Source organism: Vitis riparia, chromosome 8 (genome assembly GCF_004353265.1).
Source record: "Vitis riparia cultivar Riparia Gloire de Montpellier isolate 1030 chromosome 8, EGFV_Vit.rip_1.0, whole genome shotgun sequence".
NCBI lineage: Eukaryota > Viridiplantae > Streptophyta > Magnoliopsida > Vitales > Vitaceae > Vitis > Vitis riparia.
Genome location: NC_048438.1, coordinates 17,674,279 through 17,699,187, shown reverse-complemented (window position 1 = coordinate 17,699,187; position 24,909 = coordinate 17,674,279). Strand labels below are relative to the sequence as shown.

Sequence of the window (24,909 nt, the reverse complement as noted above, 5' to 3'; positions counted from 1 at the left end):
GATGGCTTTAAAAAGCTTTGTATGAGCAGATCATGGTGTCTTGTTGGATATGAAAAGTTTCCTCAAAACTTAAGAACTCTTAATAAAATGTGGGTAGTATTGGATGGTAAGCAGATGGTTCAAAATCTTCAAAATCTAACAGATGTAGTTCATTTTGTTGTTGAACAAAATGGATGTGCATCAAAACATTTGGGAAGCTTTATACACTTGTTCTGCGTTATATTTTGATTGATAGGTCGTCAGATCAAATTTTAATTGACAGGAAACATGGCCTCTTGTTTGTTTAAATCATTTTCTATTTTATTTCAAAGAAAATAGAAACCAATTTTAAAACATGTTTATGTACATCAAAACTGTTCTGATTATTTGGAAATGATAAAATTTTAAATGTTTTCAAAATTTTTTGAAAAAAAAAAAAAAGTAAGAAAATAAGATCACTTCAAAGGCATGTCATGTACCAAGGCTATAAAGGAAATGTGAATGATAGAAACGGTCTTGTAGATATGACACTAGATTTAGTGAGGAAGCAAACTGAAGAAGGCATCAGAAGAAGACAAGTGGGTGGTAGTGGTGATTGTGTTCTAAGAAGTGGTTCCAGCTTTCATATCCTAAAGACCAACAACTCAAAAGGCAATGCAGTATGAGTTGATTCGTGGACATCAGTTTTGATACTCCCCAATAATTGTTTTGGTGTATAAGAGGAGACAGAAAATGGGGGGAATTGATGTTAGATTCAGTTTAAGCTTAATGTGAAAGCATTAAGGTTGGTAGAAAAGGTCTCACGATTGCAGCCGCTGTTAAAGGCTCTTAATATTTGGAATGTGTTCCAAAAAGGGCAGGCACACCCCCCACACTTACTCACTACTTTGCAACCAATGGTTTTGGATCATGTTATGTTCATAATTTCACTTCATCTCATTACTTTTACTTGGATTAAATTTCGTTCCTTCCCCCCCACAACCCCGCCGCCCCCTTTTCTTTTCTTTTCTTTTCTTTTCTGGCCCCATTCTCTCTGCCTTCAAATTACAAAGGAAAAAAGAAGAAGACATAAAGAGCAACATAAACAATTCTTTTTTGGAGTAGTGTCAGCCTGTCAGGATACTTATAATTTTGAATAATTTTGTAATGTTTTATTTTCCTTCTTATATTTCATCATTATTTCTTTTTCTTTCCGTATCCAAACAAAATCTGATTATTTGATGTTGAGGAAATGTTGGATATGTCATTGAGTGAACTCCACTTAAAATTTTCATGAATTGAATAATATAGTTTCAATCGGTAATATAATGAGGATAGAAACTACAGCAAAGGAAGGGGACAAATGATACCAATAAATGGAAGGCTTTGAGATCATATGAGATGTGGCAAGGAAAGGAGAGGAGAGGATAAACATATGTCCCCATTTCTGCCTAAAAGCATGCTTATTACAGACAACAGAATCGTGTGACCTGGTTTCACCCAATCACTCTCTACTTTTATTAACAATTGTAAACTAAAATAAAGTAAAACTCGAGAAGCCCATCCCACCTCTGATACGAGGCTGAGGAGACCAAAAATGGGGGTGTTGTGGGGGTGCTTTTTACACGTGCAGTCCGTAAAATCAACACTCTAAAATAAATAATAAAGCCTAAGCTCACGTGTAGGGGTTCAATGCACTTAACAATAATAATGGTAAATCCCATCATTAGCCATGCAGGGTTTGGTATTATTATTATTACGTGAAATGATTCAAAATGACTTCAGAAAAAGCAGAGGGGGAGAGTTAAAGCCGAAGGGCCAAAGGGCCAAATGGGGTTCCAACATTGATGAGGTCATATGGTTGGCCCCCCAACCCTATTATCACCTGTGGGTCAATTTCACCCATCTCAGAATCAGATCAGGATTCAGGCCCTTCTTCAACCATCACCCATGTAGGTAGGGTGATCATGGGTGATGGGTTGGGTCACCGGTGGGTGATGGGATCAATGAATCATTGTCAGCAACCCTATGTCTCTGCTTTGGGGCAAATGGAAGGCCATTACCCAGATGGGTGTTGTCCATAATTGTATTTATAGGCAATGGAGATGACCATAGAAGAAGAAGAAGAAGAAGAGGAAGATGATGATGATGATGGGTACTCAATTGAGTTGAATGAATGCCCTGTTACAACTGTAGCCATGCAAATCTCTTGACCACTGCCATAACATTTATGAAAACAACCCTAGCCCAAACCCCTTAAATCATGAGAGCCAAAACAAAAAACAAAAAACTTTTTTTTTCTTATTTTTATTAAGTATGGCTCTCAAATGCTGCAGAAAGTAAAAAAAGAAAAAAAGTAGAAATTATTTAAGAGAAAAGAGAGAGCATTATTATTATTAGGGGTTTGCCATCATTGGTTGTTTCAGAGGAGATTTATAACCCCCTCCATTCTCCCTCAGATTCACACTTTCACCAATCACTCTTTCCCTGCACGTTCGCCCACACTGTGTTTCATTGACTAGGAGTCTAGGATCATTGTTTTGAACAATAGGTGGACCATGGACCTCCCTCTCCCCCCCTTCTTCCCTTTTTTGATCTGGGAATCATGCTCCTTTGGTACTTCATATAAATGAGATGGTATATTCAACAAATTAAATTTTTGTATTATGATTAACAACCAATATGAATTATAATGCTTTCATGCAATGCACCACCCACTTGATCACTTGGAGCATGTATAGGGGCATACCCATACCCCACTGGCCTCATTTTAAACAATCTTCTAGAAAAATGTGGGAAATGGGACACTTGATGTAACCCACAATTCAACGTTCAAAAGATCAGTTCTTACTAATCACTATTATTTCTGTATCCAAAATGGAATGGGAGGTACATTGATATTACTTGTGTCTCATCCAAAAACTTTGTTGTCATCCGTCACACCCAAATATAAAGATCAAATCAATAGGAGGTTTCAACCCTACTCCACCATCAAAATATTAATTATTTTCTTTTTATTTTTAAAAAATGAATGAAAAATACTTTAAGAACTTTCATATTCAATGTAAAAAGTGTAATATTTTTATAAATAATAAATGTAAAAAAAAAATTACTTTGAATTTTTAAATATAATTTTATTATTAAAAACTCAAAAACCATATTTTGAAAGCTGTTTTCCAACACCTTTTGAATCTTATACTAAGACGATGATTTTTAATTAGACCATTCAAAATTTTGTATTTTAGTTGCCATAACATTTGTATATGAATCCAAATTTGTCTAACTCTATGTGGGCCAAAAAAAAAACCAGGCATTAAATTTGCTATATCATTTGTAAATCAATCCAAATTTGACCAATTCTATGTCGGCAGAAAAACAAATATTTTAATTTGCTAGACATTTTGTAAACTAAACCAATTTGATTAATGCCATGTCGGAAAAAAGTAAGTATTTAATTTGCCAAAAAAAAATGGAAATTAATCCAAATTCCATTGATTCTATGTGGGAAAATAAAAATTTGCCTTGGGATTTACAAGGAAAATTGAAGCTTATTGGAAATATTGTTGGAAAAAATGAAGGGCTTTGTGAGACTCTGGTAAGGAGACCGTTAGTTGAAAGTTATCCAAACGGGAGATTCAAAAATTGGGTGGTATTTAAAAGAAAAAATGGGAGTTAAGGAGGGAGAAAGTGGTAAATAGAGAGAGAAAGAGAGCAAAGGAATGAGAAGAAATGATTACAATTGATGTAAGCCAAACCCAAATTGAAGAGCATAAGAACGAGGCTCACGAGGGGAAGGTTGGGGGGAATTGACGAAAGTGCCCATAGAGCCATCCAAAACAACACCTGTCAAGTATGATGTTTCACGTTAAAAGCCCACTCATATCATAACCCATGAGAACTCATCCTCCTCCCCCCGCCCCCCTCCCTCCCTCCCTCCCTCCCTCCCTCTCCCCCCACCACCCCACAATTATTTCAATTTCCACCCCCTAAGTATTGCCAAACCCTCCCTTCACTTATGCCATCATTAATTATGATTATAACGTAAAACAAAACAACATCAATGCCTCCTCCCCCTAGGGCCATTTTCGTCCCTCCCCATCTGCCCATAGGTTCCCATTCCCCTTGTTCCCCTCCCCCCTTTCTCTCTGCACCTGGGTTTCTCTCTTCTCTATCAACCCATTTAATCCTCCCATTACCCACTTCCATGGCCTCTTTCAGGGTCATTAATAACATGCACCACTTGCTCCTCATTAGGGGCAATTTCGTAACTTCATCTATACTTAATGTGTACTTATTGTTAACTTTTCATCAGGGTGTATTGTTGGTGCAATGTTCTTGTCTTATGCTTTGGTAATTGTTGGGAGTTATGAGCATCCCACAAGTATTATCATAGCTGCCTCTGGATGGTAGAGCACACTAGTGTACAACATTCAAGAACAAAAAATGAAAATCTTCTTTGTGTTGTAGTTTATGGGAGATTGGAGTGGCAATTGTGTAGTCAAGTAAAGTATTAATTTGTATGTAAGAGAAAAAGGTTGAAATTTGCGCTTAAAGAAAAGAAGAGGCAGTTAAAAATGGGAAAGAGAGGGAGAAAGGGAGGAGGAAAAAACAAAAGAAAGAGGGATGATGGGGGAGGGAGGGTGATGATGGAAGGGGTGCGTCGGTTCGAACCAATCCAAACCATCATTGCGAATCTTGGGACGGCCGAGCCCACCATCATTTGAGAAGAGGGTGTGGGGGGTGGAATGCCCAAAATGCCCAACTGCACACCCCATCATTCACATGACGCCATATATGCCTCATCATCATCATCATGCTCTCCTTTCGCATTAAATCCTCGCCCCTACCGGCCGCCTTCCATGCTTACACATACATGATTGTTTTGGCAGGTGAAAGGCATGTCCCCCCCTCCTCTCTCACCCCAACCCCCACCTCCCCTCCCCTTCTCTTCTTTTCTCCTATATATTTACACCCTCCATTGCTTCCACTTTGTCCCCCTCCCTTCCTCTCCACTCTCCCCTCTCTCTCTTTCTCTCTCTATAAATCTGTATATCCAATTGCATTCTTTTTTGTTTCTTTCACTGCTGCTCCCTACTACTTCAACTGCAGCTTCTTGTCAAAGTATCCCCAGACCCCAAAGCGCTCTCTCTTCTTCTTGTATAACCAACTTCTAAAAGGTAATCTTTTTTGAAAAGCTAAAGGCCCCCACTTCTTCTCTCCCTACTATATCGCTAGTCTATTCTTTTCTTTCACTTGTCTCACCTAGACATGCCCTGCTCTACCAGGCTCCATGTCTGGGTCGAGTTTTGTAGTTTTGGGTTTTTCTTACATTGTTTTTTTCTTTTAAATATGCTTTTCTTTGGGCTCTATCATGTTCGCCTTCTCTTTTTCTCACTCTCTCTCACTTTTGGTATCTTGATGCAATATCTTGCTTTGAATAGCTAATCTTTGCAATCTGCTTCTTGGATTCTCCCACCATTTCTTTTTTCTGTTTGCAGATTTTTTCCCATGCTTTCGGTTTTAAAAAGAGAAATTCTTCTTGTGTGTTCACAAGCAAGAATTATTTTTATGTATCTCTGTGTGTGCGTGTATGATATCTGCAGTTTGTCTTGTTATCAGTTGGAACCCTTTATTCTTTTCTTTAGTGTAAGGTTTGACAGCGGAAAGAAGCTTATTTTAAATGAGTGCAGATGGAGAGAAGTGTGATTCCTTCTCATTTGCTCCCTTTATTTATAAGGGAGAGCCCATCTAGGTGTTCAGAATAATTAAGTGGGTTCAGGGTCTCCCTCCTGCTCTGTTTTCCTCTCATGATCATACTGTCTTCCTGTTTCAATAACTGTAATTATTACATCTATTTTGTATCTGTCAAACCAGAGTTTCACCACTAGGAAGCCTCAAGGAAGGCTTCTACCTCTCGAACACTTCATTTGTTTTTATTTGCTGGCTATTTGAATTCTTTGGGTAATATTTCTTTTGTTTTTTTTTTTTTTCTCTTCTTCTTCCAGATTTTTGTCAAATCAGAATTTTGAAAATATGTTGTTTTCTGGAAATAGTACAAAAAGTACTGCCTCCATTGCCTTTTCTTTTCTTTTCTTTTTAATTTTATTGGCAGTTAATTGAGAATATTATCTGAGATACCCGTTTCTTACTTCTGCTACTGTTGTGTGTGGTTTCAGGTTTTCATAGTCATGGAAAGGCTGAACTCAAAGCTGTACTTGCAGAACTGTTACATAATTCAAGAGAATGAGAGGCTAAGGAAGAAAGCACAGCTTCTCAACCAGGAGAATCAAGCACTGCTGTCTGAGCTGAAGCAGAAGCTCTCCAAGGCAAACTCAAAAGCAAGTGCCGCAAACACTATTCCAGACCTCAACCTCAGCTCCTCTGCCTCCACCACATCTGCTGCCAATTCCACTGACCCATGAACCATCATGGGCAACCCTCTTAGACTCCCTTGCCTTCTTTTTTTTCCTTTTTGATTTTGTGTAAAACCTTTAGCCAACAATAGTAGTTTCTTGCAGTTGTAGTTGCATAGTTCCATAGTAGTATCTTTCTACCAGTCTTGCCTCTTACAGATGATATTCCCATCTTTAACATATCTTTTTCTTTCTTTCTTTCTTTCCTCTTTTGGGTGGGGGGTTGTTCTTTAGGAGATGGATCTCTGAACTTCAAAGATGTATCAGGATATCTGCTAGAAATGAATATAATCTTTTGGTCATATTACTTCTTTCTCTGTTTTTCTGTTTTTCTCAACTGTAATTGTGGGTGAGGAGACATGGCTGAGCATGTTAGAATGTACGCCTGTCTCTCCCTCCCACTCAATGGATTATCCATCACTAGTGAACTCCATGGCTATGCCTTCCCATCTCTATGCCTGGGAATGGTAAAATTAACAGAAGTTAAATGTAATAGAAAACCCATCATAACCCTTGTTTCTCTTTTTCCTCTTCCTTTATGTTTTTTAATTAAGATGATTTTTCTTTACGTAAAGAAGTAATGACATGGACATACACTTACGTGGTGACTAAGGTTTATGGGAGTCTGTAAGATATGAATGCCCAACCAGTCTGAAAAGCCTATTAGGAAGAAGTAACATTAGCAACACCAAACCAAAAAGAAGCATATATGGGACAAATCAATTTGTCAAGGATGTCAGCACACATGCTCCCCAAGCCATACTCGTCCACCTGTTAGGAAGTTACATAGGCTGTGGAGAATGGAGATATTCAAAATATTTATTAAGTATGTGAAGATATAAAGCTCTGTCTTTATCCTTTTTCTAATGTTTCACAAAATATGATCTTCCCTAACTTATTTTAAGCATGATATCAGCGTCTCTCAAGAATGAAGTAGTTGCTGGTTTAATGAAATTCTGGATGTGAACGGTCTAGATTTTCCCACGAGTGGAGGAGCAATAGACTTCTATACAGCTCACTAGTAACCTAGGAAATACGGTTTTTCAATACATAGATATAAAATCAGAGAAGAGAAAAGGGGCTTTTCATTCAGATTCTGTCTGGGAAGCAAGTGATGGGCGGATCTAATCAAAAGGTAACGTCATCAAAGATTCAGAGGAGAAGTCAACCAAAGTTTATTAGGTTTGAAAAAAGTGGGAACCCACAATATCAACATATGGACATGACACGCCCTCATGTCATACTCTGGTTGACCATAAATCCAACCATGGCCTTAAAAAAGAATATATCAAACAATCTATATATTAAAGAGACATATATACAAAAATGTCTTATCAAATTTTAAATGTATCTAACGTCTTGGGTCTTAGACACTCGAAAACTTCCAAGACCCTCACACCATGTCACCAGCTCAGCAAGTCAATTTGGAAGCTAAAAGGAGGATCCAGGAATGATGGCTGCAGTGTCCTTGGAAGACCCAGAAAAAGGGGCAGCCCAGCCAAAAGAAGGGCAGTCCCACAAACCCTTCAGTCTCTCACACCATTAACAGTTTGACGCTTGTTTTTTCTTTGATGGGTTTTCTTCCTCTGCCTCCCAACCACTTCTGCATTTTTAACTTTTTTTCATCAATTATCTTCTTGCTCCATAATGCTAAGGCAGACTCAGGGTCATCAAAACGATATCTTATTTTCTAGGACTTTGAAGCAGTGCAAAAATCTGTACAGCTGAAGAGAAACTGACATGGTGTGGACCCTATGGTTCACAGACTCCAGTTGACTCAGATATGAACAAGCCAGAGACTGATTCAGTTGCTGGGAGGATCAAAATTTGAAGTTATTAACATGACATCTACTGAATCCTCTGCGCCTAATCTTGCAAATTATGAAATAGAATCAACAGCTAACACTAACAACATCCCTGCAATTGCCTTGTCATTAAAACAGTTCAAATCTCAGGACTTCCAAAGTGGCTGAGAACTCCAGTAGACAAAGAGAAGAAACTGTTTTTAAGCGAGCAAGCCAAAAGGGTACCTGGGCATGTGAGGCTTAGGCATGCTGCATACTCACGGTATTATCGCTGACTCCTGAAGTTTGGCATGTGACTCATGGTGGTTGGTTCTGCATGCAGTATCATTTCTCAGTTCTCCCCATAAATCCTACTCCAACCGACCGAGTGAGAGACTCCAAACAGTTGATATGGAAAAAATAGAAGAAACTATGAAATGAACATAGAATCCCAACAGCTAGAAGGTATACTCATGGCATCTTAACTTTTGCATTCTTAGAGGGACTGTGAGAAGCTATCTTTGAATTTGCACAAGTACAATATTATCTGGCGTCTGACGTAGGCATCCAATGTCCTATTCCACAGTGATGGATTTCATTAATATAATAAATTACCATGAAAATTTTTGAATTGTTAGAGATTAAGTAGTGACACAATATCATATAAGCAAAGGCTTAATGAATTTAAGATTGCCCTCCACTAGCTAACTTCTAAAGGCTATTGGCTTATTGTTTACTCTTTGGCAGATCATGAGTATTGATGTTTAGTAATAAGAACTTTCACTATTATACAAGAACCTGTGGTATATACCATATACAGACCCAGTTTTATTGATTCTTGAACAGAGTACATTTATGAAGCAAAATTTGAAATTTCTGAAGCAAAGTATTTATGGTTGTTCTGATATGATCATCAGGCAGTTGATGATGCCTTAACACAGGTTTAGTCTGGTAACAAATTCAAAAGGCCGACGAAAAGGTAAGAATAATGAAGAAACAAGGATCAAGATCATAACAGGTAAAACAACACAGGTTCCATTTTATTTTCCTCTTCCTTTCCTTTTAGTTTTCCCTTAACAGAAGGTCTAATCCTTCTTAATAATTCACAGGTCTAGGTCCAAGTACAATATCCATGCCAACACCTGCAATTATCAGTTCTATCATTATACAAAGCTGGGTCTGTAACTGGAAAAAGCAGCCACAGAAAACCCACCATCCCAGCAACAAAGGCCACACTTACCATCCCTGAAATAAACAACCAAGACAAAAATGAGATGACATGAGAATACCACTAAAGAGAATAGGGGGTAGATACAAGGTAAGGATGTAGAAAGTTGAGAAAGCAATTAGGCCACTAAAATTCCAAATGCCTAACAGGCGAACAAGAAACAAATCTACCAGAGTACTATGTACTAAAAGCAGAAATTTAAGTTCAATATTTGATGTACTTTTTAATCATTGTCAATGACAAATCAAAATATTTACACAGCTCAATATTTCAAAATATCTTGATACCACAACTGTATCTCAAATTTTAGATATTTGAAACCCTGGATGGTTCAAACCAAGGACCAAATCTAATGACTAGAAATCTAACTATATGCCCTTTCCAACCTTCGACCTTCTCATGAGTGTACCAAAATAGTAGAATAAGGTAGGATGGCAGTGGTAGGTCAGTGTCATCATCATACTCCAGCCACATGGGTACAACTTTTAAGTTCCAATATCACGTAACTGCATAGATCTAAATAATAGAATATCACATGAGATTGCAAGAGTTTGGTTCATAAATACCATAAGATTCATAGCATCTATAGGGTGTGCAACCTAAAGTTGATTGATATGAATTAAGTTTAATTAAAAAAATGAATCACAGGAGGAGGTTGAGGGTTGAATCGGTAAGAAATTGGGGTTTTTATTAAGCCAAGGCAAAGGAGTTAGGGAATGTGGGCAGGAATTTGAGAAGTACCTTCTGATGCTGTTGGGGATGAGCAACAATTCAGGTTTTGATAGGACACGTGGATTGGAGAAGAGTCACCAAAAGTTTCTTCTCCAAATCTTTAGTTGCAGGGAGTAAGAAAATGTAAGTGTGCAACTATGGTAAATATGGACGGATTTTTGGAACCCAAGCTTCATGAAGTTTCTTCAGGACCAGGACATTGAGTCAATAGATTTTCCTACAATACACAAATAGAGCTAGAGGGTTGGTGAAAGGAAAGGAGAGTATCAGATGGCTAAGGGTTACGATCTCCTAATATGCAGAGGAAAGTTTAACCCCAACTGATATCTTAGACTACCTGTTTCTACATTTAAGTGTGGTCTCTTTTCTTTTTCTTTTTTGGTGGGGTGTTGATGTAGGACAACCCTAGGATGGTTGCCTACACTCAAGGGTAGGTGGGCTAGGGTTTTATTTTTAGGGTGTAAGGAGAGGAACAAGGAATAAACTTTATGGTAGAGAAAATTATAAGATAAGAAATAGAGAGAAAGAAGAAACAATGAAGAAAAGATGGAAAACCTTAGAGTCTCACTAAGGCCTTCTAGGAGTCTCACCTAGAAGAAAATCAATGGAGTCTCACCATTGAGGGTTGCAACCTTGCAATAAAAAGAAAGTATAATATTATTCATCAAAATTCATTCCTTTGATTTACATTGATTAACCTATTTATAGGCTTCTCTAAGAAATCCAAAGTCTACTAGGACTCTAATAACTTATCATGACTCAAATTCTAATTATATTATAACTCAACTAGCTAATCCTAATTAGACTCCAACAAATACCAATCCCTATTCAATTCTAATTAATATTAATCCTACTTAAAGTTTACTTAGGTCTTCCCTTTCTTCCTTGAATAAACTTTAAAAGGCTTTCCCCCATCAATTCTCCCCAGCTTGAAAGAACTCGGCTCCGACGAGTTAGATGCTTGATACAATTCATAGAGATCGGGGTTAATCTTCTGAAAATCCGTTGTCGTAATCCATGTATTCTCAGAATGTGGTTTGCCTCGCCATTTCACCAAAAATTTTTGGTATCCACCTTGTCGAGTAGACACAAGTTGATCATCAAGAACATACTCGATCTCAGGACGTGGGCTAAGAGTAGGTGGTAATTGAAGATCCAACTCTCCACTTACATCGTTGTGATGGCCATGGTAGATATACAAATCTTCCACATTAAATATTGGACTAAAATGCAAGTTTGAAGGGAGCTCTAACAAATAAGCATTCTCACCCAACCGCTTTAGTACCCGAAATGGACCCGCTTTCTTAGCTTGAAGCTTTTGATATGTGTTCGGATGAAATCTTTCTGGTCGTAAACGAACCATCACTAGATCACCTTCTTGAAACTGAATATATCTTCGATGTGCATCTGCTGCCTCTTTATAGTTCTCATTGCTAATCTTGATTTTTTCTCGTACCTTTTCATGTATATCTCGTATATGACATGCAAATGCATCACCATCTTGGCTGGTGCGGACAGAAGTAGGTAATGGTATAAGATCAACAGGTTACTTAGGTTTCAGCCCATATGCCACTTCAAAAGGTGAGTACCCAGTAGTACGATTAGTGGAACTATTGAAAGCAAATTCAGCTTGTGATAAGACATTATCCCAATTTCTCAACTGATCTCTCACAATGCATCTCAAAAGATTGCCAAGACTGCGATTGACAACTTCTGTTTGTCCATCAGTTTGAGGATGAAAAGAACTTGAAAATTTTAATTGAGTACCTAGCTTGGCCCACAAGGTTTTCCAAAAATAGCTCATAAACTTGACATCGCGATCAGAAACAATGGATTGTGGTAGTCCATGCAATCGAACTACTTCTTTAAAGAATAAGGCAGCAACATAAGAAGCATCCGAAGCCTTCTTACATGGGATAAAATGTGCCATTTTGGAAAATCTATCAACCACAACAAATATAGAATCAAAGCCCCGTTGTGTCCTTGGTAATCCAAGTACAAAATCCATGCTCAAGTCTTCCAAGGTTTGGAAGGAACTGGTAATGGCGTATATAACCCCGTATTTTGCTTTGAACCTTTTCCTACTTGACATGCTCGACATTGTTTGATAACCTTCCAAACATCCTTTTTAAACTAGGCCAAAAGAAGCGATCTTCCACCAAAGCAATGGTCTTATCTCGTCCAAAATGTCCACCCATTCCGCCTCCATGAAGTTCCCATATGACATGATCACGTAGAGAAGTCCTTGGTAAGCATAAACGATTTTTATAAAACAAGTACCTTTCTAAAATCTGGAAATCAATACATGTTGCTTTTGAACCACTCAAAAGAGAGGAATAAACATCTCCAAAATCAGCATCATTGTCATAGCAATGCTTTAATTCTTCAAATCCAATTGTAGTGGTTGACATGTTTACTAAGAGAAGGGCCTTTCTGCTAAGGGCATCAGCTACTTTATTTTCAATTCCTGCACAATGCCTTAAATTAAAGGTAAACAGTTGAAGAAAACTACTCCATTTTGCATGTCGAGAGTTAAGCTTCTTTTGAGAATTAAGATATCGCAAGGCTTCATGATCTGAATACAAAACAAATTCCTTGTAACTGAGATAATGTTGCCAATGCCTAATTGCTTGCACCACTGCATAGAATTCAAGATCATATGTGGAGTATTTTTTCTTTGCCCCATTGAGCTTCTCACTAAAGAAAGCCACAGGATGTCCCTCTTGGCTAAGGACTGCTCCAATTCCCACATGGGAAGCATCACAGGCCACCTCAAATACTTTCTCAAAGTCTGGTAGGCATAGGATAGGAGGGTTCACCATCTTGGATTTGATTTCTTCAAATGCCTTGTTGGCTGCCTTGGTCCAAATAAATAAACCAGGTTTCATGCATTCAGTAATTGGGGCCATAATAGAGCTAAAATTTCGAATAAATCGTCGATAGAATGTAGCCATTCCATGGAAGCTTCGCACCTCATGGATATTTGTTGGTACTGGCCAATCAACAATAGCTTTGATCTTCTCCGGATCTGTTTCAACACCCTTAGAAGACACAACAAAGCCAAGAAATACAACACTAGGGCTCATGAAAGTACATTTTTTCAAATTAATGTAAAACTTTTCAGCCTTAAGAGTGCGCATTACTTGCTTCAAGTGTTCCTCATGATCTTCACAAGATCGACTATAGATAAGAATATCATCAAAATAGACAACAACAAACCGTCCAATAAAAGGTTTTAATACCTGCATCATAATCCACATGAAGGTACTTGGAGCATTGGTTAGTCCAAACGGCATGACTAACCACTCATACAATCCATCCTTAGTTTTGAAAGATGTCTTCCATTCATCCCCTGGTCTAATACGTATTTGATGATATCCACTTCTTAGATCAATCTTTGAGAAGATTACTGATCCAACCATCATATCTAGCATGTCATCAAGTCTTGGAATTGGAAATCGATACTTGATTGTGATTTTGTTGATTGCACGACTATCCACACACATCCGCCATGATCCATCCTTCTTTGGTGTTAGTAGGGCAGGAACTCCACAAAGACTTAGGCTTTCACGAATAAAGCCTTTAGTAAGTAATTCATCAACTTGCCTTTTCAATTCAGCATGCTCTGTTGGATTCATTCTGTAGGCTAGTAAATTTGGTAATGATGCACCAGGAATCAAATCAATGGCATGTTGTATGTCACGCATAGGAGGGAGTTCATTAGGTAACTCTGCAGGCCACAAGTCAGAAAAGTCATCAAGGATTTTACGAGCGTTTGCTGGATATTCCTTATCTTGTTCTTTAAATTCTTCCACTTTTCGAGCCATTAAAGCAAAAATAACTTTATTTTCCTTGCTCTCATTTTCAAATTGACACATAGTAAGTACCTTTTTTGGTTGTGCATTATCATCTGACTTCTTAATTGGAGGGACTTCTTTCATTGGACGAAGGATTTTCTTACGTCCGTTGTGTATGAGAGCATATGTATTTTCATAGCCGTCATGTTGAACTTTTCTATCAAAGAGCCAAGGTCTTCCAAGTAAAATATGACTTACTTTAATGGGTAAGACCTCACACCATACAGACTCTTCAAAGTCCTTACCAAAAAGGAATGTTACTAAACAACGAAAACTTACCGGGATAGAGGTGTCATTAACCCATGCTACTTTGAATGGATTTGGATGTCTCTCTGTTTTAAGGTTTAGCTTCTCAACAAGTTCTTGTGAAGCTATGTTCAAACTGCTACCTCCATCAATGATCATGGTGCATAATCTCCCTTGGCAAGAAATACGTGTTTGGAAAATGCTAGTACGTCGCCAATCTTCTTCTCCTTTTACTTTTGGAACGGTTAATAAATGTCGTACTACAAGACTATATCCTTCCGTCATACCATCATAGTAGTCAAATTCTTCACTAACTTCATCTTCATTGTAGGTCTCTCCTTCCTTTGGGTAACTTTCCAATTCAGATTCTGGTTCTTCAACACAAAAGTGTAAACTTGTGGTTGGGCATACAACAGCATAATGACCATGCCCACCACACTTAAAGCATAAAGGAGTCACGTCTACTTTTCTATCTCCATTACTCGTTGAATTTTGCCCCTTATTACCATTCTTATAAGCCATATTCGAAGTTTGTTGAGTGTTGCCCCCACCATTCACATGATTAGGAGTTCTGAAGTTTGATGTGCTTAAAGGTTTGCTTGCTGTCCTGTTGGAGAAAGTGCTCCCAATTTGTGAACTTGGATGCCTGGAAACCCGGAATTTGAGGTCTTCTTCTATTTTGAGGGCTAGTTGATAAACGTCATCTACGGTATAAGTGTGTGCAGCTATCATCTCAAGTTGAATCTCCATTCGAAGTCCAGCTTTGCAGCGGGCTGCAAGTTGAGCATCACTTTCCCGTACTTGATTTCGAATGCTCAATTCATGGAATTCTTTTGTATATTCTTCAACGGACTTGGGACCTTGTTTAAGGGAAAACAATTTTGTATACATAAGTTGTTCATAATCAGTTGGGAGAAAGTGCTCCTTCATCTTCAATTTCATCTCGTCCCATGTGTCAATAGGCGGTTGGCCAGTTCTATGAGCTTGATTCTCAATATTATGCCACCATAGACGTGCTGCTCCTTTCAACTTTGCCTTCACAAAACGAATTTTTCTATTTTCGGGCATTGCATACCAATCAAAGTAATCTTCCATTGACATAATCCAATCAAGAAAAGCTGTTGGATTTAGTTTTCCATAAAATTCAGCAACTTCAAGACGTACCTTTTTTGTCACATCATCATCTAGCTCAAAAATTTTGGCCCTTCTTTGATTCCCCATCATAAAATTGTCTTGTTCTTCGCGTGATCGATTTGGCGATTGTCTAAATTGATGACTTGCGATCTCCTCTTCAATTGGTCGTTTTTCTTGGCTCTTTTCTAATAACTTCATGATCTCATCAAGTTTGCTATTTAGTTGTATTATAGCATCTTGATAGGATTGTTGTGTGGCTGAAATTTCCTCCAAGCGTATTGTAGCGGCATCTTGATTGCTAGAAGTTTTTTTGGAACTCATGCTTGCATAAGTTGCTCCGCTCCTTAATTGCATATGCCTTCAAGCCAAGAATTTTGGCTCTGATACCAAAATTGATGTAGGACAACCCTAGGATGGTTGCCTACACTCAAGGGTAGGTGGGCTAGGGTTTTATTTTTAGGGTGTAAGGAGAGGAACAAGGAATAAACTTTATGGTAGAGAAAATTATAAGATAAGAAATAGAGAGAAAGAAGAAACAATGAAGAAAAGATGGAAAACCTTAGAGTCTCACTAAGGCCTTCTAGGAGTCTCACCTAGAAGAAAATCAATGGAGTCTCACCATTGAGGGTTGCAACCTTGCAATGAAAGAAAGTATAATATTATTCATCAAAATTCATTCCTTTGATTTACATTGATTAGCCTATTTATAGGCTTCTCTAAGAAATCCAAAGTCTACTAGGACTCTAATAACCTATTTTACTAGGACTCTAATAACTTATCATGACTCAAATTCTAATTATATTATAACTCAACTAGCTAATCCTAATTAGACTCCAACAAATACCAATCCCTATTCAATTCTAATTAATATTAATCCTACTTAAAGTTTACTTAGGTCTTCCCTTTCTTCCTTGAATAAACTTTAAAAGGCTTTCCCCCATCAGGTGTACTAGGTGGTGCCCTGGAATAAATCTCCTCTCTTTTATGGATGGCATGAAATTTAAAAAAAAAAAACTAAGAACCACAAACCTCTATTTTTATTCTGGCTGATGCAAAGGAAAGGAATTTTAGAAACTTCTGTAGAGGATTAATGGTTTGCACTACATAAGCATATGTGGCTAGGGTCTTGAGATCCCATTGCAAGGAAAAGGATTACTTGTAAGTTTTTCTGGATGAATTAATTTGACTAACTTAGCTTTCTTCTTTTCTTATGCTGTGCATGTAGTTAGGGCAATCCATTTAGCACTCTCTATATGTGACATCTTTTCTTAAGCTATTGATATAGATGTGTTGCGGTCCCTTTAGCATTGAAATAGAATCTGCAATGTGACTTAAAATACATACAAACAAACATATGTAGAATCCAGATCCAAAGAAGCCAAACTTCATCTCAACATTGAAGCTTAGAATTGTGAGATATACTTAAAGCTCTAACTTTAAACTTTCATAATTCAATTCTTCTTGACATCAGAAACTGAAGTTCAACCAAACTTCAAAATCTTAATCAGCAACTTTGGCGAAACAAAAGAATTTTTTTTTAAAAAGCTCAAAACCAAAACAATAGTAATTATTAATAAGTATATTTACCAACATATATTCCATGAAAACCTTGAACATCTGCACTCTCATGGAATGGTTCTATACAGTTATGTTATGCATGAAATTAGTTGAGGAGCCAATTAATTCACATACCTTTTCCCCGTGCAAACAGCACAGGCAATCCCATAAAATTACAAAATATATGAGCAACTATAGGAGCGACGATATGTCCTGCAAGAATAATGATAGCATGAATCTCGCTGAATCAGAAAAATATCTTACAAAGAGAGACCAGACAGGATGCCCCATATCAAACAATGAAGTGTCCCATTATCACTGTTAACCAAAGCAAATACTGAGGGGCACACAGAACAACAAACATGTCAATCAAAGAAATCTAGGACTACGTTGATATTTATATCCAATAAATTCAATATTGTTAAGCATCTTCTTAAAATAAAAAGATCTGGTGCAATATTGTCATCAATGAGGAATGAAGTCACTTGCTGAAAAGATAACTGAAAGAAATCCACGAGTAGGTTTTTCTTTTTCCTCTTCTTTTGAGACACCCTAGTCCACTACCATTTCTACATGCATGGTGGTTCAATGGCAGTATCAATGTTGTCTTTCCTACAGTAAACAATTTAAATCCCACCATTAAACCTTTGCTAGGATTCTTAAATTTTCCATTTGAATGTTAGGATTTTATTTGGATCTTAGATCCAACTGTTTGAATAAGCACAAATAACATTGGCCGGCAGCAGCAGCAACAACCAATAAAATTACCTTTTTTTTTTTTGTTTTTTTGTTCATAGGTAAATAAGAACTGTATTAAGAGAAAAAAAAAGTATATACACACCGTATACAAAAGAGAACAAAGACAAAAAAAAAGTGCAAAGACACAAAAACCCACTACAACGCCCTACAAAGAGTCTACCCAAGCCACAAAGTCTAACAACGACAAAGAACCATCCTCAATATATAATCTAACCCAATCCCAAAAAACATACAAGAAAGAGTTTTTAATTGTTTGGTCCATCCTTTCACAGTTATCAAAAGCCCTTCTATTCCTCTCCTACCATAAATTCCAAAACAAACACAACAGAGAAACTTTCCAAGCTTTGTTTCTGCCTTTTACCAACAAAGGACTTGTACCAGCTTAGAAGGACTTCTCTAACTAAAGAGTGCATCACCCACTAGATACCGAAAAATGCAAAAATCAATTGCCACAAAAGACGAGCTTTCGAACAATGAATGAGAATATAGTCACTTGTTCCTTCTTCCATACACAAGTAGCATCTATTAGGAATCTTCCAACCCCTCATTTTGAGTTGATCTAGAGTCAAAATCTTGGCACAAGGTGCTTCCCAAGCAAAAAAACTAATTCTCAGAGCCACCCAAGAATTCCAAACTATGCCATAAGGGAATGACTCCACTCTTCTATTTGCCAAAGAGGAATAAAAAAACTTAACAGAAAAGGCAACATCCTCTATAAGCAACCAAACCATAACGTCGTCAGTCTCCAAAGAGATGGAGTGTGCAAACAACCTCCCAAAGAAGGATTATACCTCCTCTAGTTCCCAATCATGCAACTGCCCAGTAAACCTAGGGCTCCAGCTACCATCTTCCTAAAGGTCACTCACCCAAGCATCTTTTGAGGTAGCTATGGAATATAGCTTCAGAAATGACTCCCTCAAGGACAAATCCCCATACCATTTGTCATTCCAGAACTTCACACTGTACCCAAACCCAACCTTAAACCCAATTCTAATCTTGAAAATCTCCCAACTACCCCTGATTGCTTTCCACACCCCCATATTGTGCCCTTTTCTCACTTCTTTAGCGCACCACCCCCCTCAACTTGCCCATACTTGCCCACAATTACCCATTTCCAGAGAGAATTCCTTTCACTTACAAATCTCCAAGACCATTTGCCTAAAAAAGCCTAATTTAGGATGGATAAATCTTTGATGCCCAAGCCCCCTTTCTGTTTCTCCAAGCGAACAATAAAGCAATTTACCAAGTGCAGTTTTTGTTCCAAAGGCCCCCTTCCCCACAAAAAGTTCCTTTGAATCTTTTTCAATCTAGCAGCTACCCTCTTTGAGATGACAAAAAGAGACATGAAGTAAACCAGAAAACCAATAAAATTACTAATGCAATTTACAATCTGATATTCGATTCAACCAAACAAAATTTTAATTAAAATTTTTACCATGATTTCAATTTTAAAAAAGATTATGTGCATACCAATATGGTTAACATGTCCATTGCTCAAACAATATAAAATCTGACCTTCAATTTATCTTAGATCAGTAACAAAACTTTTATTTCAAGTGATCACAATGTCATGTATCTGGGAAAATCATATTAAACTAAGGATGCCTTTGTCTCAAAATCTCCTGGAAACTAGCAATGAACCATAAAAGATATAGTAAAACCATTTGTGGCTATCATCATCTGATTAATAACAAGCAGTCACCCACCTGTTCGGATGAAGAGAAGAGATGCATAGGACCCAAAGATCACGGTGTAGCCAAGCTGGAGACCTGAAGAAAACAAAAATATAATACCATTGAGCAATGTGAAATTGTCATACAAATTATATAATGGCTTTACAGATGAGAATGAAGTGCAAAGTAAATACAGTAATAGCAAATGCCACAATAACCATTTCTTTTGCATTTGCATTAAGGAGCTGCATGGTAGCACTCTGGGACCAAGATTTCCACTTCAAAATAAATTGCAACAACAATCCTAGACCTTCAAATGTATGTATCACCACAAATTCCAAACACACTTCATCCCTATTTCTAATCCAGAAGATTCGTACTCTTTCCCTGATACCGCATCCTTTTTTTTATGGGACAATTCATTTTTTTACCCACCCTCAAGGTTGGTCAGTTGTCCACCCACCCCCAAACAGGAGGCCACCAGTATGCAGACCAGACAAAGGAATAGAAGGGAACTATTCATGATACATGCAAATTACTAATTATTGGTCTACTTATCTCCAAAATGACAAAAAATTTCAAACCTGCCAATAAAAACATTCAATGAAAGAAAATAATCTAATATCCAGCTAGTTATGACCCCAAAAAAACTGGCGTCAACCAGTGCAAAAAGACAAATTATACACATACCTGCAACCATGAAAGCTTTGAGTAGGCTATGGTTGTGTTTGCTATAGAACTCCAATAAATGGTTTAAATGAGCTGCAACATAATGGTAATGCAAAATGAGACTAGTTTGCTTCAATCCAATCTCAATTTAGCACTTAACAATACATATAAAAATGCTGATTAAATATTTCTTTTGATAGGGAAACAAGAGAGAACTTTATAAAGGCCCCTAATAAAAAAGGGGGTGCAATCCAAGTACATAGGTAGTATATATGGCACATACAAAAGAAAAAAAAGATCCAATTAAATGTTTTTGTACTAGTAGCAGATGAAAGCAGAAAGATCGAAAATTTGGAAGAATATTCAAGGTCATGAAAGAGAATAAGAGGAACCAATGGTCTTCCTCCCTTTACTATAGGGTCAAACATGCTGTTTTGAAGATAGGAATAGTGAATTTGAAACAAGGAATATAATAAATTGTAGTAAGTAGATAACCAAGTTCTAACGATGTGCCAATTCATTATTCATCAATTATTTCTCTAATTTTATGATAACATTCAAGTAAACAGATAATAGTCACAGCAATGCCTATTTCACCATTGCCATCATTTTTTCTCTGATTTATCAATAATAAAAAATAAAATATTTATGACTAGCTTTCACAACCAACATAATCGGTCAGGGCAACATGGGTATCCCTAGTCAAACCCAAGATAATACCAGACAACTATAAAGTCCATAAGCTTGGCTCCTTACATGATGAATAAAATGCATGTCAATAAGCGAATAGGTGCAACATAAAAGTTATAGATATACATTATATTTTAAGAACATCTTCATTGCTACAAGGCTTAAAAGAAAAAAAGAAAAAAAAAAAAAAAACTTATTTATTTAAAATTCAGTACACAGGATCTTTAGCTACTTTGGTTGTTCCTTGAGTTCTGTTGGCCACATTGAGAGAGACTCTGTTAGGGTGTCATAGGTCCTTCATCTGTAAGAAGCACAAGAAGGTCTGGACAGTTGCTCTTTTATGCATTTTTTGGACTATTTGGAAAAAGAGAAATGGAAGGTTATTTGAGAATGAGGAGCAATTTACCCAAATTCTGAAAAACACTTTTCTTAGTTTTTTTTTTTTTTTTTGTAGGTAAATATGTATATAGGTGACGACAGTTTGTCTCTAATTGATTGGTTGGATTGTTGGTATAAGAGAAAGACCTATTTTTTGGTTTTCCCACCTTGGTTGTTCCTTGGCTTTTTTGTTGTTTTCTTGGTGCTCTTGTATACTTTGTTGCGCTCTTTCTTTGGTGTGTGTTTATAATATCTCACTGTTACTTATCAAAAAAAAAAATTCAAGTAAATTGCTTCTTTTGAAACTGTCTTAGTACAATAAAGTCCAGGGGAAGTTGATGCTAAAAACTTCAGTAATTGTGATGTCAAAGTTTTTGAGCTTCACCACAGAGATTCCAATTATTTATTCAACTTTATTGAAAAAAAAAATGCATAACAAGTCACTGAGCATGATAAAGGAGCTTATGAATTTGAAACTTAATAACTTGTCTACAAAAATATAATATCTAATCTAAAAATGCAATTTATCAACTTACCTAAGCTGAAGAAAATAGGGCAGAGGAATATGACGCTGTATATTTTGAATCCTCCACAAAGAAGCAAAGGTATCATACATGCTCTAAACACCAATTCTTCCGTGAATGGTGCCTGCACCATAAAATGCCGTCAAGGATTGATAAAATGGAAGATAATTGTTACATCTTTCAGCCTAAAATGCTCTAAAAGGGAATTAATATATGCAACCAAAGACAACCTAAACTAATTCCTTTATTTGGATATAAGGAAAAATAAATAGAAGCAAATTGAAGTTTTTTTTTGCTTTGGTTGACACAAGACATAAGAATGAAATATAATATAATGCAAATTATTTGAATATTTGCACATTGACTCTTATACTCTGCTGAAATGTGTTAATTAGGTTTGAGTGGAGAAAATAAAATTTTCATTAGAATAACTTGTTTTTTTCCTTCTTGTTTCTTTCTTTATCCTTTACAAGATCCAAATGGAGTCAATAAGAGTTAAGGTAAAATTAAACCTCTAACTTTCTATCAATGCAGATGACCAATTACAACACAAAATAACAATGGAAAAAAGTGGTAGTTACTAATTTTATGGCAAGTTGTTATTAGATACCAACTTTGTCTCCCTAACACTACAACCTCAAGGCCAAATGTGGAGCCAGAAATTTATTTGTGAGGAGGCAACCTTCATCAATAATAAGCTTAAAATAATTTTTTTCACTAATAAATAGAAAACCTTAAATGTTGATTAGTAATATTTATATTCAATGAATTTATCATTATCCTTCACAAAATCTTATCATGCATCCATTTGTCTCCTATAGTTGGGCCTAAGAAATTTGGTACCTTTATTAAAAAATAATAATCTCATTTAAAAATACTATCACTAAGAATTTCTCCCAAAATTTTATATAAAAAAATTCAAAAATACTTATAATTGATAAGAAATTTCAGAATTTTATGAAGGAAAAGTAAAAAATGCTTGTAGTAAAATCATGAAAATTGGAGCAAGTGAACCTCTTTATTTGGAAGCTAATTATTTGTTATACTACTATTTCTTTTTTCATTTCTCAAAGGAGAAAGTTCTAACTTTCAGATTGCTGCCAAATATGTATTCAAAGCAATCGTAGACAAGAAAATGGATTAGTTTTAAAACATACATGACAAGTACCAGGCTCTGGACCTCTGCCAGTGCTCAAGGCTTAAATCAGTAAATCCAAAATATATTTGCAATGATTCAAAAGATCAACAAAACAATGTAACTTTGACGGGCAGTTAGACACCAGAAAAAGATAAACATATAAATCCCATTAAATTGTTACCCATACAAGATGTCAGCCTTTTAATTTTAAAGACAAATATGCTCACAACCATGATGGCTATACAAAAATAGTAAAGATACTAACCACAACATAGTTACGCCAAGCCAGGATACTGGAAGCAGTTGAGAAAACCCAATTAAGGATATTTTGTGGGACATTTTTTACATAATCGATTGCTATGCCTCTGCCCTGATTCTTATACTGCTTCCAAGAACTCACGATTAAGAGAGACTTTAGAAGCAAAGATCCAGCGTACATTAGCGAAGTCAAAGAAAGAGGAAACACCATCGCTTGCCACTGTTTCACAAATAAAATTGCATTTCAGCATGCTAATTTAGCTATCCTTTGCAATCTGCAGACCATAACAGAATATAGTTGCAAATTATAAAAGCAAGATACTGGCTCCTCCCTGGTACTTTCAGTACACATCAGAAACAGATCATAAGATGATGAAATAAATAACAATTCTTACAATATGGTCTATTCGGATGCCATAAACGCCAAACAAATGTGACACCTCCCAGCTTCTCATCTAGCATTATCAGACATGATGAAATTAAGGTAAGCTGTTGCCATGGAAATTATTAACACGGATGCCAGTACATTTATACGTAAACCATAAATATAAACAAAACACAGGCAGATTAGCAAGAAACTTAAACAAAGTTGAGATGTGTACATTACTATGACTCCAGTGAAATTGAGAATGAAGGTGGGGGGTGTCATGGTGATTAAATTTGGCTCTTGTATAAAACTCTTCAGCAATACTTATATCATTCATGGCAAGGGAATTGAATAGTTAAAGGCTAAAGAAGGTAGCTTCCCAGAACATGTAATCAAATCCTCTAGGTCAACATAAACAACAGTTGGCCATGCATTCAAACTAGAAAGTTGAGAAACAAACAAAATATTAGAGAAATTAATGCATCTGAATTTCAAAGTGAGATGTAGAAAGCAAGTTGTAACAATCCACTATTTTCCATGTAGATATTGTCTGCTTTAGACAGAATGGGCCCTCAATGGTTTAATCATGTTTAAATAAGTACAATCCAGCTCAAAAAAAAAAGCAATCTACCACACATTTAAACATCAGCTCACAAACACTTTTACACTATTGTTGTCCATACATGAACGGATATTCAATCAAATTGCTGCAATTATTCAAAGCCAAATAATGGCCTCTTGAGAGGAATGGGCCACTCAACCCCCAAATTTCAGCATAAAATTCTAATTCACACTACATGGAAGAACATAAACACACAAAATATCAAACTCAGTACCTAACCATTAGGGGCATGATATACAAATATCTGATTATTTGATAGCACTAAAATAATCTTCTAAATAGCGTTCAAGTATCAATAGGCATCTGTAAATATATTGGCTGAGAAGCTGCAAGCAGAGCCATCAACGTTCATTCAATCAAACATCGGAACCTTGAACAATTTCACTCGCAGATCAAATAAATAAATAATAAAAGAAAGAGAGAGCGTACAGGGAGGAGGATGAGAGCAGAGAGGAGCATGGAGACGAGGGAAGAGATGGCGGCACAAATGAAGCGACGGATCATGAATTGCTTGAAGGAGGAGGGAGGAGGGAGACGAAGGATCCAAGTGGGAGAGTATAGTATGGCGACGTAGAACAAAGCCATGGCCGTACATGCCATCATTGCTACTGATTTCGTTACGCTTCCTTCACCTGCGTCTTCTTCCATTTACAGAGTTGAGAAGTTTCCTCACTGCTCTTCCTTCTCTCTTTCTCTTTCCTGCTCTTCCTCTGGAGACGCCCAGTCCGTTTACTGCATTTTGGGCCCTTTCTCCCTCACAATTCCTCCTCCCATTTTTACTGCGGTAATTTTTTGTCCGCCCACTAAGTCAATCTCAGCCCTACTGGGCGTGGCTTTTAAGAAAAGAACATTCGGATTTTCTGTTTCTTTTTCTCGTTCGGAAAATCCGAGTAAAAATATAAGAAAAAGAAAAAAAAAAAAA

At 36.8% G+C, this 24,909-nt stretch overlaps 2 protein-coding genes across 4 annotated transcripts; one reads left to right on the top strand and one right to left on the bottom strand.

Moving 5' to 3' along the window:
- The first annotated feature begins 4,961 nt into the window (after window positions 1-4,961).
- LOC117920043 (protein LITTLE ZIPPER 4) lies at window positions 4,962-6,678 on the top strand. Of its 2 annotated transcripts, none has more exons than XM_034837391.1 (2): window positions 4,962-5,135; window positions 6,135-6,678. In XM_034837391.1, exon 2 carries the CDS (start codon window positions 6,147-6,149, stop codon window positions 6,378-6,380), a length of 234 nt encoding a protein of 77 aa, XP_034693282.1. In that variant the 5' UTR covers window positions 4,962-5,135; window positions 6,135-6,146; the 3' UTR covers window positions 6,381-6,678. The 2 variants fall into 2 exon arrangements, with proteins under 2 accessions (XP_034693282.1, XP_034693283.1); XM_034837392.1 differs by lacking the exon at window positions 4,962-5,135 and adding an exon at window positions 5,171-5,919.
- Window positions 6,679-8,598: 1,920 nt separating this feature from the next.
- LOC117920826 (CAAX prenyl protease 2) lies at window positions 8,599-24,769 on the bottom strand. 2 transcript variants are annotated; one of them, XM_034838474.1, is made up of 9 exons: window positions 24,417-24,769; window positions 23,394-23,453; window positions 23,006-23,218; window positions 21,615-21,726; window positions 20,032-20,103; window positions 19,375-19,437; window positions 17,045-17,122; window positions 9,396-9,400; window positions 8,599-8,730 (listed from the first exon to the last, which is right to left on the bottom strand). In XM_034838474.1, the coding sequence occupies exons 1-9, from the start codon at window positions 24,633-24,635 to the stop codon at window positions 8,671-8,673; spliced, it is 882 nt and encodes a 293-aa protein (XP_034694365.1). In that variant the 5' UTR covers window positions 24,636-24,769; the 3' UTR covers window positions 8,599-8,670. The 2 variants fall into 2 exon arrangements, with proteins under 2 accessions (XP_034694365.1, XP_034694364.1); XM_034838473.1 differs by lacking the exon at window positions 8,599-8,730 and having other exon boundaries at window positions 9,159-9,400; window positions 24,417-24,766.
- Window positions 24,770-24,909: the final 140 nt, after the last annotated feature.

Excerpts from the sequence above, each read along its gene's own strand:
- LOC117920043 (XM_034837391.1), top strand. The coding sequence starts at position 6,147 with ATGGAAAGGCTGAACTCAAAGCTGTACTTGCAGAACTGTTACATAATT.
- LOC117920826 (XM_034838473.1), bottom strand. The coding sequence starts at position 24,635 with ATGGAAGAAGACGCAGGTGAAGGAAGCGTAACGAAATCAGTAGCAATG. Across the intron at positions 23,454-24,416 it reads CTGCTCTCATCCTCCTCCCT|ATGAGAAGCTGGGAGGTGTC; the intron begins GTACGCTCTCTC and ends TGATAATGCTAG. Across the intron at positions 17,123-19,374 it reads TCTTCTCTTCATCCGAACAG|GACATATCGTCGCTCCTATA; the intron begins GTGGGTGACTGC and ends TTATTCTTGCAG.